Source organism: Dreissena polymorpha, chromosome 3, assembly GCF_020536995.1.
Source record: "Dreissena polymorpha isolate Duluth1 chromosome 3, UMN_Dpol_1.0, whole genome shotgun sequence".
Lineage (NCBI taxonomy): Eukaryota > Metazoa > Mollusca > Bivalvia > Myida > Dreissenidae > Dreissena > Dreissena polymorpha.
This window is the reverse complement of record NC_068357.1, coordinates 135,874,832-135,890,386: the sequence shown is the minus strand read 5'-3', so window position 1 is coordinate 135,890,386 and position 15,555 is coordinate 135,874,832. Positions and strand designations below refer to the sequence as shown.

At 32.7% G+C, this 15,555-nt stretch overlaps 1 protein-coding gene and 1 long non-coding RNA gene across 2 annotated transcripts; one reads left to right on the top strand and one right to left on the bottom strand.

Moving 5' to 3' along the window:
• The first annotated feature begins 2,957 nt into the window (after positions 1 to 2,957).
• Positions 2,958 to 5,024, top strand: LOC127871584 (uncharacterized). Its single transcript, XM_052414659.1, has 2 exons — positions 2,958 to 3,149; positions 3,739 to 5,024. The coding sequence occupies exons 1-2, from the start codon at positions 3,028 to 3,030 to the stop codon at positions 4,751 to 4,753; spliced, it is 1,137 nt and encodes a 378-aa protein (XP_052270619.1). The 5' UTR covers positions 2,958 to 3,027; the 3' UTR covers positions 4,754 to 5,024.
• Positions 5,025 to 7,576: 2,552 nt separating this feature from the next.
• LOC127871586 (uncharacterized) lies at positions 7,577 to 8,612 on the bottom strand. Its single transcript, XR_008045462.1, has 2 exons — positions 8,333 to 8,612; positions 7,577 to 8,118 (listed from the first exon to the last, which is right to left on the bottom strand). It is a non-coding gene; the product is annotated as an uncharacterized LOC127871586 (long non-coding RNA).
• Between the last annotated feature and the right edge of the window lie 6,943 nt (positions 8,613 to 15,555).

Genomic DNA, 15,555 nt, shown 5'->3' with positions numbered 1-15,555 from the left:
TTCGATCAATATTTACTTCGTTTCGAGATCTAGCCATACTGGTCACAAGCTTGGAGAAACTTGGACGATATATGCGAGGGAAAATATGCTTTATAACTTATTTAACATGCCAATTGAGCGTCTTACTTCTATGTATTCGTCCAAAGTAACAATGTATAGCAATATACCTCTAATTATCGTTTTATTCATTTCATTTTCAAATTAAACTTGGGTATTATTACATGCATATTTTTTTTAAATAGGCTAATTAAAATTCAAGCTAACATTTGAACATAATGTGGTCTTTTGCACATTGGGGGATGGCAATTGGTTTTGTTTTTTAAATAAACTAATAAAACAAGAACATTTAAGCAACCTTTTTTAAACATTCCGCTTGATGTTTCGTCTGCAAACACAATTTAAAAATGTATTAAGCTTCATAGCGAGGATATACGATTTCAATGTCAGCATTTTCAGCTCGAAAACAAACATAATTACATGAACGAGGAATGTTATATAAGCTATATATAATGACTAAACCATCCTTATATGTTACCATCAAACAAAAAGTTTCCTTCACTGAAATTAATAACGAACACTTTTACGTCAATATCAACATGATAACTAATATTGTTGGTATAACAAAAATGGGTCTATGTGTCGAAATAACGAATCTGCACACTTAAATTCGTCTTGTGCACATTTGTAAAGTATTATCAACTAATAACAACTATTTGTTCGTTTATTTTCTAGTACTACCTCCTCTTAATTTTTATTCAAAATTTATTATTTATCAGCGTTATATATATTTTAAAGAAAAGTAATAAGATCGCTTATTATCGCTTCCATGTAGTTATAAACTGTTTAAAGACACAGTTTAATTTTGTTATCAAGTACACTTAAACCATTATAATGATGTATTATATGTCTGCGATTCAAAATCATGTTATTTCTCTATCAATTGCAATTCACATTCTTTTTGAACGACATAACATTAAATATGAAATATATTCACAGATGCAGCATTGATCAATAACTGCAATTACCGTAGTAAACCAAGAAGGGAAGTGGATGACAACGGACAACCGACGTCTTTGTGTCTTTAAGGAGCTCGAATTGCTCGGGAGGTGTCTCACTGTATCGGTCAATGTCGGGGAAAGTATTCCGGAAACGAAGCGTACTATCTTGTCTGTGATACATCGTAATCTGTGATAAAGTTTAAGGGGATTGATTATACTGTTTTCATGTCACTTTAATACACATATGTATTGAATACAAATTCAAAAAGCGTATTCTTTAGTTTTATCTATGTTTTATCATACATATTGAGTAAGACCAGACTTCTACGTTCTAATGAAAAAAAAGCAGCGGTTCAAATACAATTCGAGCTACACATAGATTATTGTACATAGATAAACAAAAACTCGCTTATGAATACAAAAAGATGACAGAATATTTCAGATATTACATTCCACAACACCTTTTTTGCATTTATAAAACATTCATATCAGATCTATATAATGACAAGATACTTATACAAAAAGCAGTGTACAATACAACTGTTTCAACTGGAATGTTTAAATAATGCAAGGTTTATACGATTTTGCTGAAAATGTAATAATGGGTTATGTAAATATAAATTATCATTGATTGCTTTGAGTAAACTTTACCTAATACTTTGACTTTGTTATAATTTAAATAGTATCTATATAGAACGTGTTTTCTGAAAATTAAAACCACGAATACCCATACGAATCGGGTACGTGTATTATTGATTACATTTAATCAGTCGTGCTGCGAAAATTAAGAATCGATCCTTTTAGTGATATTAAATGTGAAAGCAAAGCTGTCGTAATTAAAAATTATCCATAGTAAAGATTAACAATTGGTTTGAAGAGTTAAATTTATATTTAGTCGACACTATTAAGTTTCATTCCTCACTTCTTCCTTGCTGTAAATGATACAAGTATATTCAATTTAACATGTCTCGTGGCAATTTCGCCCGCTACCGTAATGTAATCCGCCATGAAGTCATTACATTCATGTTAGTCGACATATTGATCGAAGTTAAAATACGGTTACGAAACTTTGAGAATATGAATTATGTTACAAATTCCTTCAAATCTGCTAAATATTATCGGCGATCCTTTAAAATTTAAATATCATATTTCTTCATATAGCAACATCCCAGCAAACCCGAAACCTTGTGAGCAGTGTAAAACCATTGGAGCAGTGTTCGGTATTTTACCCATAAACTTACATAGGGTAAGTAAATTGAAAAAATAAAATTGTCCAAGTCTAATTTGAAACAACTGTGTATTAACATTGATAACAAAAGTATTGGCCTACATGCGGAAAAAATCCTGACAAATTTTCTTAAAAAATGAGCGAAACTTGGCTCCCTGAAGTAGAAGATCGGGAAAAATGGGTCATGTTCAGGCATTTAGGGGAGAAAAACTGCTTTAATTTGCAAGCCACTACAATAATTAAAGGATGTATACAAACTTACACATGTCTGCCATAACTTCTCAGCAGGGTTTCTCCAGAAAACTATTTCTTGTTGAGAAATTTGCGTTTTTAATGACCATGTTGTGAAAACATGGATACCATCTGGAGAAGATCAGGAAACCTTATATGAGCAGTAACTTTATAATTCTGTTGGTGACAAAAACCCTAATTTCCAGCCATTTTGTTGCAATTTCTTTGCAACCGAACACTGCTCCAATGGTTTTTCAATGCTCACAAGGTTTCGGGTTTCCTGGGGTGAGCAATGTTTCATTAAAAATGAGAATCTGTACGTGTGTACCTATTATTAATTTAATAGTTTATATAATGCCAATTTTTCTATTGGCTGTACACTTGGCGAAATTGTAAAACAGTACCTTAACTTTAGCAATCGACTACGTGTACATATCAATTTTCGTTTTCAGAAAATCTATTATTACTACTGAACTTACAATATTGATTAGATTGTATCGATTGTGATTAAAGTTTGGTACATATTAGGACGCGTTAACTTGTTGTGGGAGGTTGTTATTTAATTTAAGAATGGATCTTAAACCATCACAAATAGTTTATTCGCAAGATTCTATCAATAATTTCTTTGATAAGCGGTCATCACACAATGGATCTAGAATTGGAGATACATTGGATGACGTCTGTGAAGGAAGGTAAGATAAAACATAAATCACGAGTGCTATTGATTACAATTGCTTATTTTTACATAATGCTGGAAGTGAAATTTAAAAGAAAGTAATATTCGTTATACTGCTATAGTTAATGTATTTGTTTCGATAATATATGCATTTATTACAGTTAGTTCAATTTATCGTTTTTGGAAACTTGGTCCGAAAAATTGACACAACAAGAAGGAGTTTGAAAATATTTCTTTGATCACAGATTTTATTTGAAGAAGATAAGTTTGAGCAAAAAAAACAAATCATGTCAAACGCGCTCAAAAATACAGGTATTACGTACACATTTTACGACCAGTTTCGCTCAACATGTTTTAAAAAATGATCGGGGGGTTTTACATTAAACAACTATATAATGCAAGAATATGGCACTGCTTATAGAACATGAAATTAAATGTTTCCATAACCGTTTTTACGTCTGTTGACCTAAGACTAAGAAATACAGATGTCCTATTTTATATCCTATACGTTTTACTGTTTAAGTTGTCATTTAAATAACTTTTATTTTAATAGTTATAAAGATGGATTATAAAAAATCTTTTCAATAATCATTTCCAATTTGTAGATGTCCACTGTCTTCAATTCCGAAGATAACGGTGGTGAACCGCGATGGAAAATGGGTTACCGCAGACAATCGACGCTTATGGGTTTTTCGTGAGCTGGAACGGCTCGGAAAATGCGACACAATTCCGGTACGAATATCTACATATATACCCGAGGCAAAGCTGACATCATATAACGGTGGTACGTCCGTTCGCGTTCGTGGACCTGCAGGGGGGTATTGGCATAACAAACCAACACCACATAAGCCAAAGGTTCAATCGACATTGCAAATATCCAATAAAGCAACTGTTTATCAGTCGAAATACAAAGTAAAAGATTCAAGCAAATGTCCAACTCTGTTTTCCTACCAGGCACCAAAATCGAAACCACAATCGTCTATACCAGCACACATGACCACTGCAACAAAAACCAACGTTGCGATGACTGTTCAAACCAGCCCTGAACATTCACCTCAACTTACGATACGTTCGACTTCAAATAGTTTTCGATCCAACCCTTTAAGTAGTGGTTTGCAACCATCCTACAAAGCCCCGGTCAAAATAAGTCCGATAAGCTCTTCGTCATCCAAATATCCGAGCTTTTCTGACATCGGTAAGGCAAATGATGATTATAGTAAGCGACATACCCACTCTTCACCATCACAATACCGTGATCAGAGAAGCTATTCAACGCAAGTCGGTAGTTTAGGGTCGCAGTACGGGGATCAGAGCAATTATTCAAAGAATAGTGAACTTACCGTCTCGCAAGACCGTGTTCCGCAAAGCAATTATTTAACGCAAGGCGACAGTTCAGGATCTCAATACCGCGATCAGCTGAGTAATTATTCAAAGCCAGGAAGTCCATCAAGATCCACGGTCTCTAGGTCTGACTCTTCAGTTGATCACAGCTCCGTTCGTGATATAGAACATGCACCGAAATCATCAGAACCACGCTATGTTATGCCAACATACCGAGAAGGCAGCAGGCCAAACTATGGCGATTCGAACAAATCTTGCTGTGGATGTACAATTCTATAAATGGTAGATCTTTTAACATTTTTGCCCATTTGCAAAATGTTTTGGGTTGTGTTGGCAAGATGTCTTAAAGATTTTCATTAACACAAATTATACCTTGGTACAGTCAACTAAAAACAGTGAATATTATTAAGTAAAGAAGAGTGTTTAATGTTGATGTACGTGCTGGTATTCCCAATCTGACCATCTTTTGTCGAATATCGAGATTGTGGAATGCATTAACTGTAAATACTGCTTAATAAATTTGTTATATTTGCGTTTCGCACGAAATATGCTTAGGCGTTTTGGCAATTACATAGATTTTAATGGACCATTGACCAACGCTTAACAACAATCATCACAAAGTAAAACTTTAACTATGTACGCAGCAGTGTTTGTCAGTTTTCTATTATTCTATTTTTAAAATTATTCGAAATACACATTGTTCCACAACCATGGTATGAGTAAGCATGCATACAATTGTTTTCGTTCAATGCGAGGTTTTACCATATAAAAAATATAATTTAAAAATAATCAATATATAATATTACCTTCACAACTTAAAAATCATTTCAAATGCATGCTTTTCAGATGCGTACAGATAGGAAGTTAGGCAAGCGACGTTAAAGATATGAATCTCCTTTATATTTACAAACTTGTTTTTTTTCATCGTGTTGTTGATATTAGACATCGGTTATGCAAACGTAACATATTTTTAAACATGAAATACATAATGGTTTATAAGAATATATTGAAATTCAAATAACATCCACAATTCATAATCAACCGTCGGGTATACATTATTTTGACGATGTTTGATTCATTGGTCCTCCGTTAGATTAAATAGATAACGTTTAAATTGTGTTCGCAGTCGAATAATATTAAGATAGCCTTTACTTAATTTGCCCTTTAACATGCATATCTTATCTATATAATCACACGCTATTTATTAAAACGTTTAATACAGTACAAACAGTTTCAAATGGAACGTTTACAGATTTTAATGTTTATACTAAGAAGAAGTTTGTGATACACATATGTTGTTTGTTTTGAAAAAAATACACGATCATATATTGCTTGCGGTAAACCGACTTTACAATCGTCAGCATAGCCATAGATTTATAAAAAGCGTGTTTTCTGAAAATAAATTCCCGAAGAATACCCACACGAATCAGGTACGTGTATTTATCCATGAAACATAATCCGTCGTGTGCAATAAGTGAAGATTCGGTACATTTAGTTCTATTCAACTTGAAAGTTGTCGTAATATAAACATCTTTATTTAGTCGAAATTATTAAATTTCATTCCTTACTTCCTCATAACGGTTTTATGCATATCAACTGATAACTGTCTCAAGGCAATGTCGGCATATTCTGCAATGTCAGCCGATATGACGTCTTTATTGTCACATTGATCGACCCATTGATCGGGTGCTTACGAAACTGTGTGGTATTGCACAATGCAATAATTCCTTTTGTTCTGCAAACAAATAAATCTACATGTTTTCACTGTTTTTAGGACCATATTGCTAGGGTGCTACAGAAGAGATAATAAATTTTATCGGCGAGTTTAAGCACGTACGGGGATTAGACATTCTGTATTTCGTATGAAAACGCTTAAATGTGTGAATGATCTATTTCGGTATCATAAAATATGGAAAAACAAATATTTTAAAAATTTGCTAAATATTTGAAGGAAATGAAGGGAACATTGAACAGCTAGGTATGTTTATCTACCAACATGTTAAGGAAGAGGATAGAATGTTCCTGGGTTATAACGGATAATGTAGGATCTAACTTTGCGCGTGTACAACACGGTAACACGGGCGACCGTGGTTCGGATGATTCCATCAATAACGACAACTTACAATGACTGTATCTGGTCATTCGATTGGTCTGACCATTCAATAAAATTGAATACTTTGAAACAAAAATGCCATTGAAGACCGATATTAATCGTGTTTTTCATATTAATTTGACATTAGACGGTTATATGTATTACATACAATTGGTGGCTGATACTTTTGAGTTAGGATACTTGTTTTATAAATGATATAATGTTTTTGCATTGATAGTTTTGAAATAATTCAAATTATATTCATACCGTGTGCATAATGAGATTTTATCATAGTTACTTACACAATTAAACAGAGTTCAATCTTATGTAAGCTTTTTACAGGTAATTTTACATTCGTTTTAATAAAGCGTTGTGACCATATTTATTTCTAGCAATCAAGTTCCACGTGTCCACCAAACCAGCCCTTATTAATGTAACTTATTAAGTGATTGTACAGTTTTTGGCCTTGTGCTTATTTAGTGTTTTACCCATACATATTCCACAATCAAGTATTGATGACACATTCACATGTATATATTGGTATTATTTTAGTATGTCGTAATATTTTTTCTCTAATTTAAGTAATTATATATACTAATAATACAATTCTGTAAGACATATGTTTGATCAATGTTTATTAACTTGGTTAATTTTCGAAACAATACACGATCGTTCATTATTTTTTGTTAATCAAACAGCATTGATATACGCCTGCCTATAAGCATTTATAAATCAAAGAGTGCATATTACACTTGTTATGCTTGACATACAAACGTATTATTAGTCAAGCCATGCGGGAAAACAACACTTGAATAAATATGAAATATGGTGTTAGCAAGAAGAGATAGTATTGAGTATATCGTTAAATTTTTTAAGCTTGTCATTGATTTCAAACATGCATTTTTTCTTGTATAATGTTTTATCATACGGTCATGTCGATTTTTTAACATAATTTTCATTTTAACGTATTTTTTGAAAGAAAAGTATATAAACATATACCTCAATCAAGGAAAGATTTATGTATTTATTACATTTTCAAGCAATTAGAATGTATCAATAAAAATACACGAACCAAATACAGATAAAGAAAAACATACATTCTAATATGAAACCTACATCCACAATGACATTTTTTCACATCGTTCCTAATTTTAATGTTTGGACAGTACTTTGGGAGTAACTAAGCGCTCGATACTTATCAAACACCTTTAATGCGTTGCGGTAAGGATATTGTTACATTGGTATACATGAATGGCAAGTTTTGTCAACAATTCAAAGGCTGCGCGAAAGTAGTTTGTTTTAGTCCAAACTAGTTTTTGACGCCTTCAAATGCCATATTCCTCCGGGAAATCCACGAACCTTGATTGACTCACCGCCGTTGTTCGTGGTAAGCTTTATTTGGCAAACACTAGACACTATCCAAACTTCTACAGTTTCACATTTACCCAATCGCTCCAGCTGCTTAAACACCCACAGGCGTCGGTTGTCATTTGTAACCCATTTCTCATCATGCTTCGCAACCTCTATCTTTGGAAGATCTTCAATCGTAATCCTTAAATATGATAATCTGATGCATTACCCATACATAGTATTGACAAATTTATAAAACCCACAAGCAGTATCAATATACAAAGAATATATAATTAATAAGTGAACTAATTCATTACTATTTAACGAAATATAATTGTACAGTTATGCCTTTATATTAATGCCTTTATGCATTAAAATATTTACATATTCTCATAGTGACCAATGTAAACACCAACCTTCCTTCGCATATGTCATCTAACGTCTCTCCGATCATTTTGCTTTCATGATGCCTAAAAAAATTGTAAATCGAATCTTGAGAAAAATATATTTCCGATGGTCGTAGATTCATTAAATTCAAAGCCATCTTGTAACATTTTATAAACAATCAAAAAGACATAATATTGATTCAATGCACTTTTTATCTTAAGATAATGCGTTTTGCATTTTAAAAAGCCTTTTAGAAGCACTTGTCGATTTTCGAAAATGTAAAACGCTTTTTTGTGAGCAAATCTTGAATAGTAATTGCACAAAATCAATACAAAAGCTGATAAGATTAACAATTTTTAATAGATTGTGATGGGATTCCAACATAATATAGACTACTAACTTACCTTGAAAATGTAAGTGTTTGTTTTCAAATTCGAGTTTAACTTCGAGTCCTTCCCGGTACTTCAATGGAGAGAATCCACTAATTCAATGTTATGTATTCATTTGCCAAGGCGACAATGAAATATTTGTTAATGGCATATATATAATGTTCATTAAATCATTAATAGTAACTTCTAATGAGTAATATACAATTAAAATGAAACATGCAGCAGTGTTACTTAATACACTACTGTAACTAAATATGGACCAACCTACCCAGGCAATCTTTGAATAGGGACACACTTCATAATTAGTTCCCATCTGAACCTAGAGGTAAATGCTGTTTTATCATTGTTTCGTTTAAGTGTTTACGCGAACATTAAACATAATCCACCAATGTGCTATAAAGCATTAAAACAATGGTTTATTAATAAAACCTATCGTTGTGTGTAATTTTAGATGAGATAGTTAAATTATGTCAACAATTTGTGGAAACCCAATCACAAATTTTAGCGTATATTGAAGTTTATCATTATAACCACTGATACGCGGAGTAAAAGTTTAGCACTTAATCCAGTCGGCCATCCGTGCTCATATGATGAGCAGTTTATTCATACTTTATAAAAGAAACCCTCGTAATATCACACAATATAACGATAACAGCATATAACTCTGCAAAATGTTTAATCGTTTTGCGTTAATAATGCTTTAAAATGTAAGGTTTTTTTAATCGTAAAAGGATGCATATAATGGATATTTTAGAGCATAGTAAGCGTTCAGTTGTAATGTTTCCTCGCAACTATCAACGAAAATAAGCAAATCTGAAACAATATTTTTACTTATGTCACTTTACCAAAACCTCAATAATTTTGACGATAACATTACATTTGCAAAACACCACTTAAAGAATAAAAAGAAATGAAAATTAAAAGAAAAATACTTTATACAATATTTTCTAAGTTACTTTGGTCAATATAATTTTTACAAATTTATATTTATAATTGCTCAACGAAAAAGTTTTAGAAAACAGTAAATAAAATAAAAATCAAGGCAACTTCCGAAAGATGAACACTTAAAAGGAAATATATTCTGTTAATCATATGTTTGCCTTTTGTTGCAGGCGATTTGCCGTTTTCTTACCCAAACACGGACACTCAAGTGGAATAATCGTATTACAACTTCACACATACTGCACATTTATACACAGGAAGGTTAGGTGAACATTCAATAACCCCACGTTTCAAATTCTAAACAGACGTTCACATATATGTATTTTTTAAACATTCAAACCAGAGCTGCACACATGATCATATATTACAAGTAGTTGACGGCGGACCATTTAAAGAGTTAAGAGTATTTTAAAAAAAAGAGTCCCTTGTGAGTACAGTTACCAGTCTGCCAAGTTGTACACGGGCAACAGTTATGTCTTAAGAGATGTTCCTGGTTCATCTTATTCATCGCAAATATATACGTTTTGCAAAACAACCATTTAACCCTTACATCAGCACGAGTAATCATTGTTTATAATTTTATCAGCATAATTTAATACAAATACGTATGTAAATCATTCTTTTATTTACCGTTATCTAATGATGGACACGTCATATCATATGCAATCAGTGTGTGACCCTGTATCAAAAATGTAGAAGACTAGCCAGCGAAATAATGACTGTTGATATAAATATACATCAATTATTAAATACCATCGGTACAATGATGCATTTTTGTTGACCGTTTTTTTTAAATTACTAAATTAAATCTTTCTCGAGACTTTTTGAGTCAAATGATGACGTCTAAAACAAGCAATGTGTCTCAAAAATGTAAAGCATTCCCTGTTAAGACAACATTTATTACAAAGTAAATTAAAGCGACATGATATATGATTGTGTTTGTCTCTAATGCTGGAAATTAGCGGTCCCTTTTATCTTGTTAATGGTTGCTTCAAAGACTCCTGTCTGTAAAAGGATTTCGTCTGAGACACGCGATTCGTTTTTAAACGGTGTCGCGTTAATTTTAATTACAAGATAAGTATTGATGCAAAGCATCAAAGGGCGTCGGGAATTTCAGTGTAAAAGGCACTCAATGAAGTTATATGGAACGATTTTTTTTCTACTGTAAATATTAATGTATTGCCCGATTATTTTAAACAAAATAGAAAAAGAAACTGGTATGACCATTATCTATGACATTGTGTTATAACCCCCAAATAACCATTATCTATGATGTTGTGTTATAACTCCCAAATAACCATTATCTATGATTTTGTGTTGTAACCCCCAAGTATTTCATAGTTCATTTTATTTACATTGGTTTCCTTTTTTTACTGGCATCCGTGTACAGTTTTCATTAATTGAACAGAACTGTGAAGGTTTTAAAAAATCTGCTTCATCTTGTAAGCGTAATTTCATATTTTTCTCAACTTCAAGGGGAGCTGATTCTGAACGTATTCTTACGTTGCTCATTTACTATAGAGGTTGAGTACTCATTGATATGAAAACACTGTAAAAGTTTTAATGTGTTTACGAACTCCCCCCCCCCCCACCCTCTCACACATATATTTCATGGGCATAATAAAAACAAAAAATGGTTACAATAAAACAGCATATTTAATGTCTACATCAAAACAAAACGTTTACATAGAACACAAATAAAATAGTTTGATTCTACTGGGGCTCGAACCTTGGGCCTCTCACATGTGAAGCGAGCGTGTAACCACTTCACTACGGAACCGCTTGAAAAATCACCTTCTAACTAAGATATTAATAAGCTATTAATAGTCGGTTTAAATGTAAACCCGGAAGTTTAAACGCTGGATAGTGAGCGGGGTTAAAGGTTCATACCAAAGGGTCCATGCCACTGGCAAGATTTGGGTCAGGCCTGCGGTTCTTAAAAAAACACCTGTAGGAGGACTTGATAGTAATGAGACTGGGGTGATGTGATGGTGCTCCTCATTGATAAGCGTCTGCTTCCTTTATCAAGACTCATTATTACAATTAATAATACGTGTCGCGCTTCGCGCTCTATAGCGCCTTTATCAGTAACTAGGTGGTTGCTAGGATAGTGGAACAAAGAAGTTTTGTTTTTATACAAAACCAGAAAGTTTCACCGGTTCGCGTATTGGCCCAGTCCCTGTGATCTTTCCCCTGTGATCAGTTATTAATTAAAACAATAAGCTTTGCATTATTGGCAATAAATGTTGTAGTAAATGTAATAGGCACAAAAGCAGTACTTATTTACACTAATTTACACAAAAATATCACCACTATGCAAGATATTCTGACAACAAAAATATATACATTGATCCGTAAAATAACTTCTCCTCCAATAAGCGAAAAATAAACGTATTACATTCTAGTCACCGCACTTCAGTGAGACGCCAATCACATGGTTCTTCGTTTTACAGGGGAGCATTGGCGCATTGAAGCTGCAGTAAATTATTCACAAAATGTTAACATTTTAATAGATATCAATTAAGCGGTTATATAGGTTTCATTAAAAAAGATCATCAGTGGTAAAATCGTCATTAGGGGTTAAATTCTCATCAAGGTTTAACTCACCATCAGGGGTTATATATTTATAAGATGCACACTCAACATAAGGGGTACCCTCATTATTAGGGACACATTCATCATAAGAGATCAAAACATCATAAAGTTAACAATCTTCCTCGTGGGCTTAATCATCATCAGGTGTAAAACATCCGTAGCAAAAGTAAGATTATGATGTTTACACTCCATTCCCCTTTTAACACTACTTAATTAATAATAACATAAAGTGTGCATTGTATTGCGTTTGATCTATAAACAGTTCAATAAGATTAGGAAACTTGCGTTAAAGAAACAAGAACACTATCATAACCAGTTATATATTTCTAAATATAAAATATGGCTTCACAATAAATAAATATTGGGTTTTAAAATGTCCGTTAAATACAGCTTGTAGGCTTTTTAATTTTTTTATTATATACACCATAAATTTCTGCTATATTTTGGAAATTGTTAATTGATTGTTTACAAGTTATGACTTTGAACCAGATCTGTTTTTGTGGGCGTCATATACATGGCTGAATAGCGTAGCATGCTATTGATGAACGTAATACATTCTTCTTAAAGCATTGATTGATTTGAACGAAATCGACGGATTGCTATTGCGCATTATTTGAAACTGACCCACATGCAAAGTATATCAAACACGGACGTCTCAGAGCTGGAAACTGTGATTGGAGTAGTCCAAAGTGGAGCTGTGCTAAACCATGTGTAGCATACTATGGGCTTTTTTGTATTTAACATATTAAGGTTAATGCGTTCAATTTTTTTCTATGTAATACAGTTATTTAAATGTGTTGTTTTTTCATTTCGCCTTTTAATAACTTCACAATATTTTAATGTAGTGGTAATACTTTTATTGCACACGTGTAAGCAGACTGTATTGAAATGACATTTAACAATAAACAGGAGAAACATACAAGACAATAACTTCTGTTCTTAAGCATCACATAGATAAGCTGCTTAATTCATTCAGCTACGATGTAATCCCCAATATCGCGTAATTAACTCATACTATCTATTAAAAGAAACATATAAAAAGACAAACGTAGTATCAATAAACAGTTATTTCAAATCAACTGAATGGGTAAAAGTCATAAATATGAAACAACATAAACAATAATGAGTATAACAGTCAACCAACGTTGTTCCAAAATATATGTATGGACAGAATGACAATAAAATACGCTTAATAAATATATATAATATTGTTCAGAGCTTCAATATTTTACTAGATATTGAGCACATACCTGTTAGTATAAACAGCAATTTTAAAAATGTTAGACTGTTTAAATCGACGTTTTTTTTTATCTCACTAATCCGGCTTTTATAAACGGGTATTTCCAGCACTGTTTTTTTTTAGTATATGTACCATATTATCATTGGCGTCGCACTGGAGTGCGGCGACTAGTATGTAATGCATTTTTTTCGCTTATGGGAGGAGAAGTTACTTGGCAAATACGCGAAACTTTCTGGTCTTGTATAAAAACAAGAAATAATCAAAATATATTTGTTTTGTGTTTTTTCTAACAATAGCGCAGACTTTTGCTGTTCGAGTTTAGATTAACGCGTATTTTCTTCAATTTAACAAGACGACAGCGATTACACGGTTTATTGCTTTATTGATAACCGTTACACTACAGTCACTTATTAAGGTAGTAGGTGCCAAGTGAGATCGGGAATAGTCGGTAAAGTCCGGAAATTATACTAAATACACGAAATAAATTTGTATTTTTTATTTATGAGTTAAATTTGCTTATCTCTTTAAGATTTAATAACTAAACAATACAAATATAAGTTTAATTTATTCGTTTCATAAAATATTCGTGTTCATGACGTCAGAATAGTTGACATTTTCTTAGCAAAATGAAAGTGCGAAATAAAAGCGAGCGATTTGCAAAATCGAAAAAGAAGCAAACACCGATCGCCAACGTTGTGTTTGATAACAATTATTCATTTACCGAGCTCTGCGATGGCGATTTGTGTGAAAATGACTCACGTAAAAGCTATTCGCATTTGCTAAATGGCGTGAAAAGAGTAAGCAGAAGTGGGTGGGGGATGGAAGAAGATTGATTGACTCGTTTAGCTGGAGGTTTTGCTAAACAAATTACAGTATGGTCAGTTTTGCAATTTGTGTCCCATTCCTTTGACAATATATAACATTGTTTGCGAACTACAAAATGGCCTCAGTGGTTATTTGTACGTTGTTTGTGAAAACCCTGACTTTAGAAAAAGTCAACCGTGTTGCTTATGGAAAGCAGTACCATCTCAAGATCAGGGAAATGCCATGCTTTGACATAAATACCAAGCTTGGAACAGGTATGCATGTCTTCATTTTTCAACCTGCCATTTCTATCAATGTTTAATCATGGTACAATTGCCATTGATCTTTTGACTTCTTACACATTTTCAGACCCCTTTAAATTCCAAGTGTCATTCCCAGTGAATATTTGTTTATCGTGTAATAAATAAGGAAACATTCCGGTGTCCATCATATTCAGTTTTCAAATTTATTTTCGCATTTTTGTTGTTAAATCCAATTGATTGCTCATTCATGTTATTTAATAATGTAATGATGATACGAATGGATTCTATGAAAATACATTGTGACGTCATTATTAAGAAGGAAGTGGCTAGTCGTACGGCCCCGTACGGGTAGACAAGAGGCCGTACGGCTGTTATGACGCATAAATATATGGATTAATTATTGATCTACATGCAGATTCCGAAATGTCTAGCCTTTAAACTGGCTTGTGTAGTCGTCGTCACGGAATTTGCGGTCTGGTTTATGTTTCGTCGTGGTTGGAAATTCGATTCGTGCATAGTATATAAAGGGTGTAAACAAGTGAGATATGAAAATGTAAATTTATTTCGCCAAACAACAATTACAACAATCAATAGAAATCAAAGTTATGGAGTATATAAATACGCATTGTACATGCAAATATCAAATTATACAATAAATATATAGTAAATAATCTTAACTAAGTCAATGAAAATTGCGATATCACAATGGGAAAAGTTTATAACAAAACAAATAAAAGGAAACTTTCAGATAATAGCACTTGACAAAAGCATACACAACACGAAGTTATATTCCCTATTTTTACAATATGAGGCAGCATTTCACGACAAGTAATGTCGACTATGCATACAAATAAATCATCGGAACGACAATGATTGCCTTTTTGATGTGTAATCTGTACTAATTTCTATAGTAATGATGCAGCGGCATAAAAGACGCTGATTAGACAGTGTGAATACACAGGCTTATCCGTGTCTTTGTTGTTCGCATGTATGACAAATGAAGTTGCTCATATCTTAAA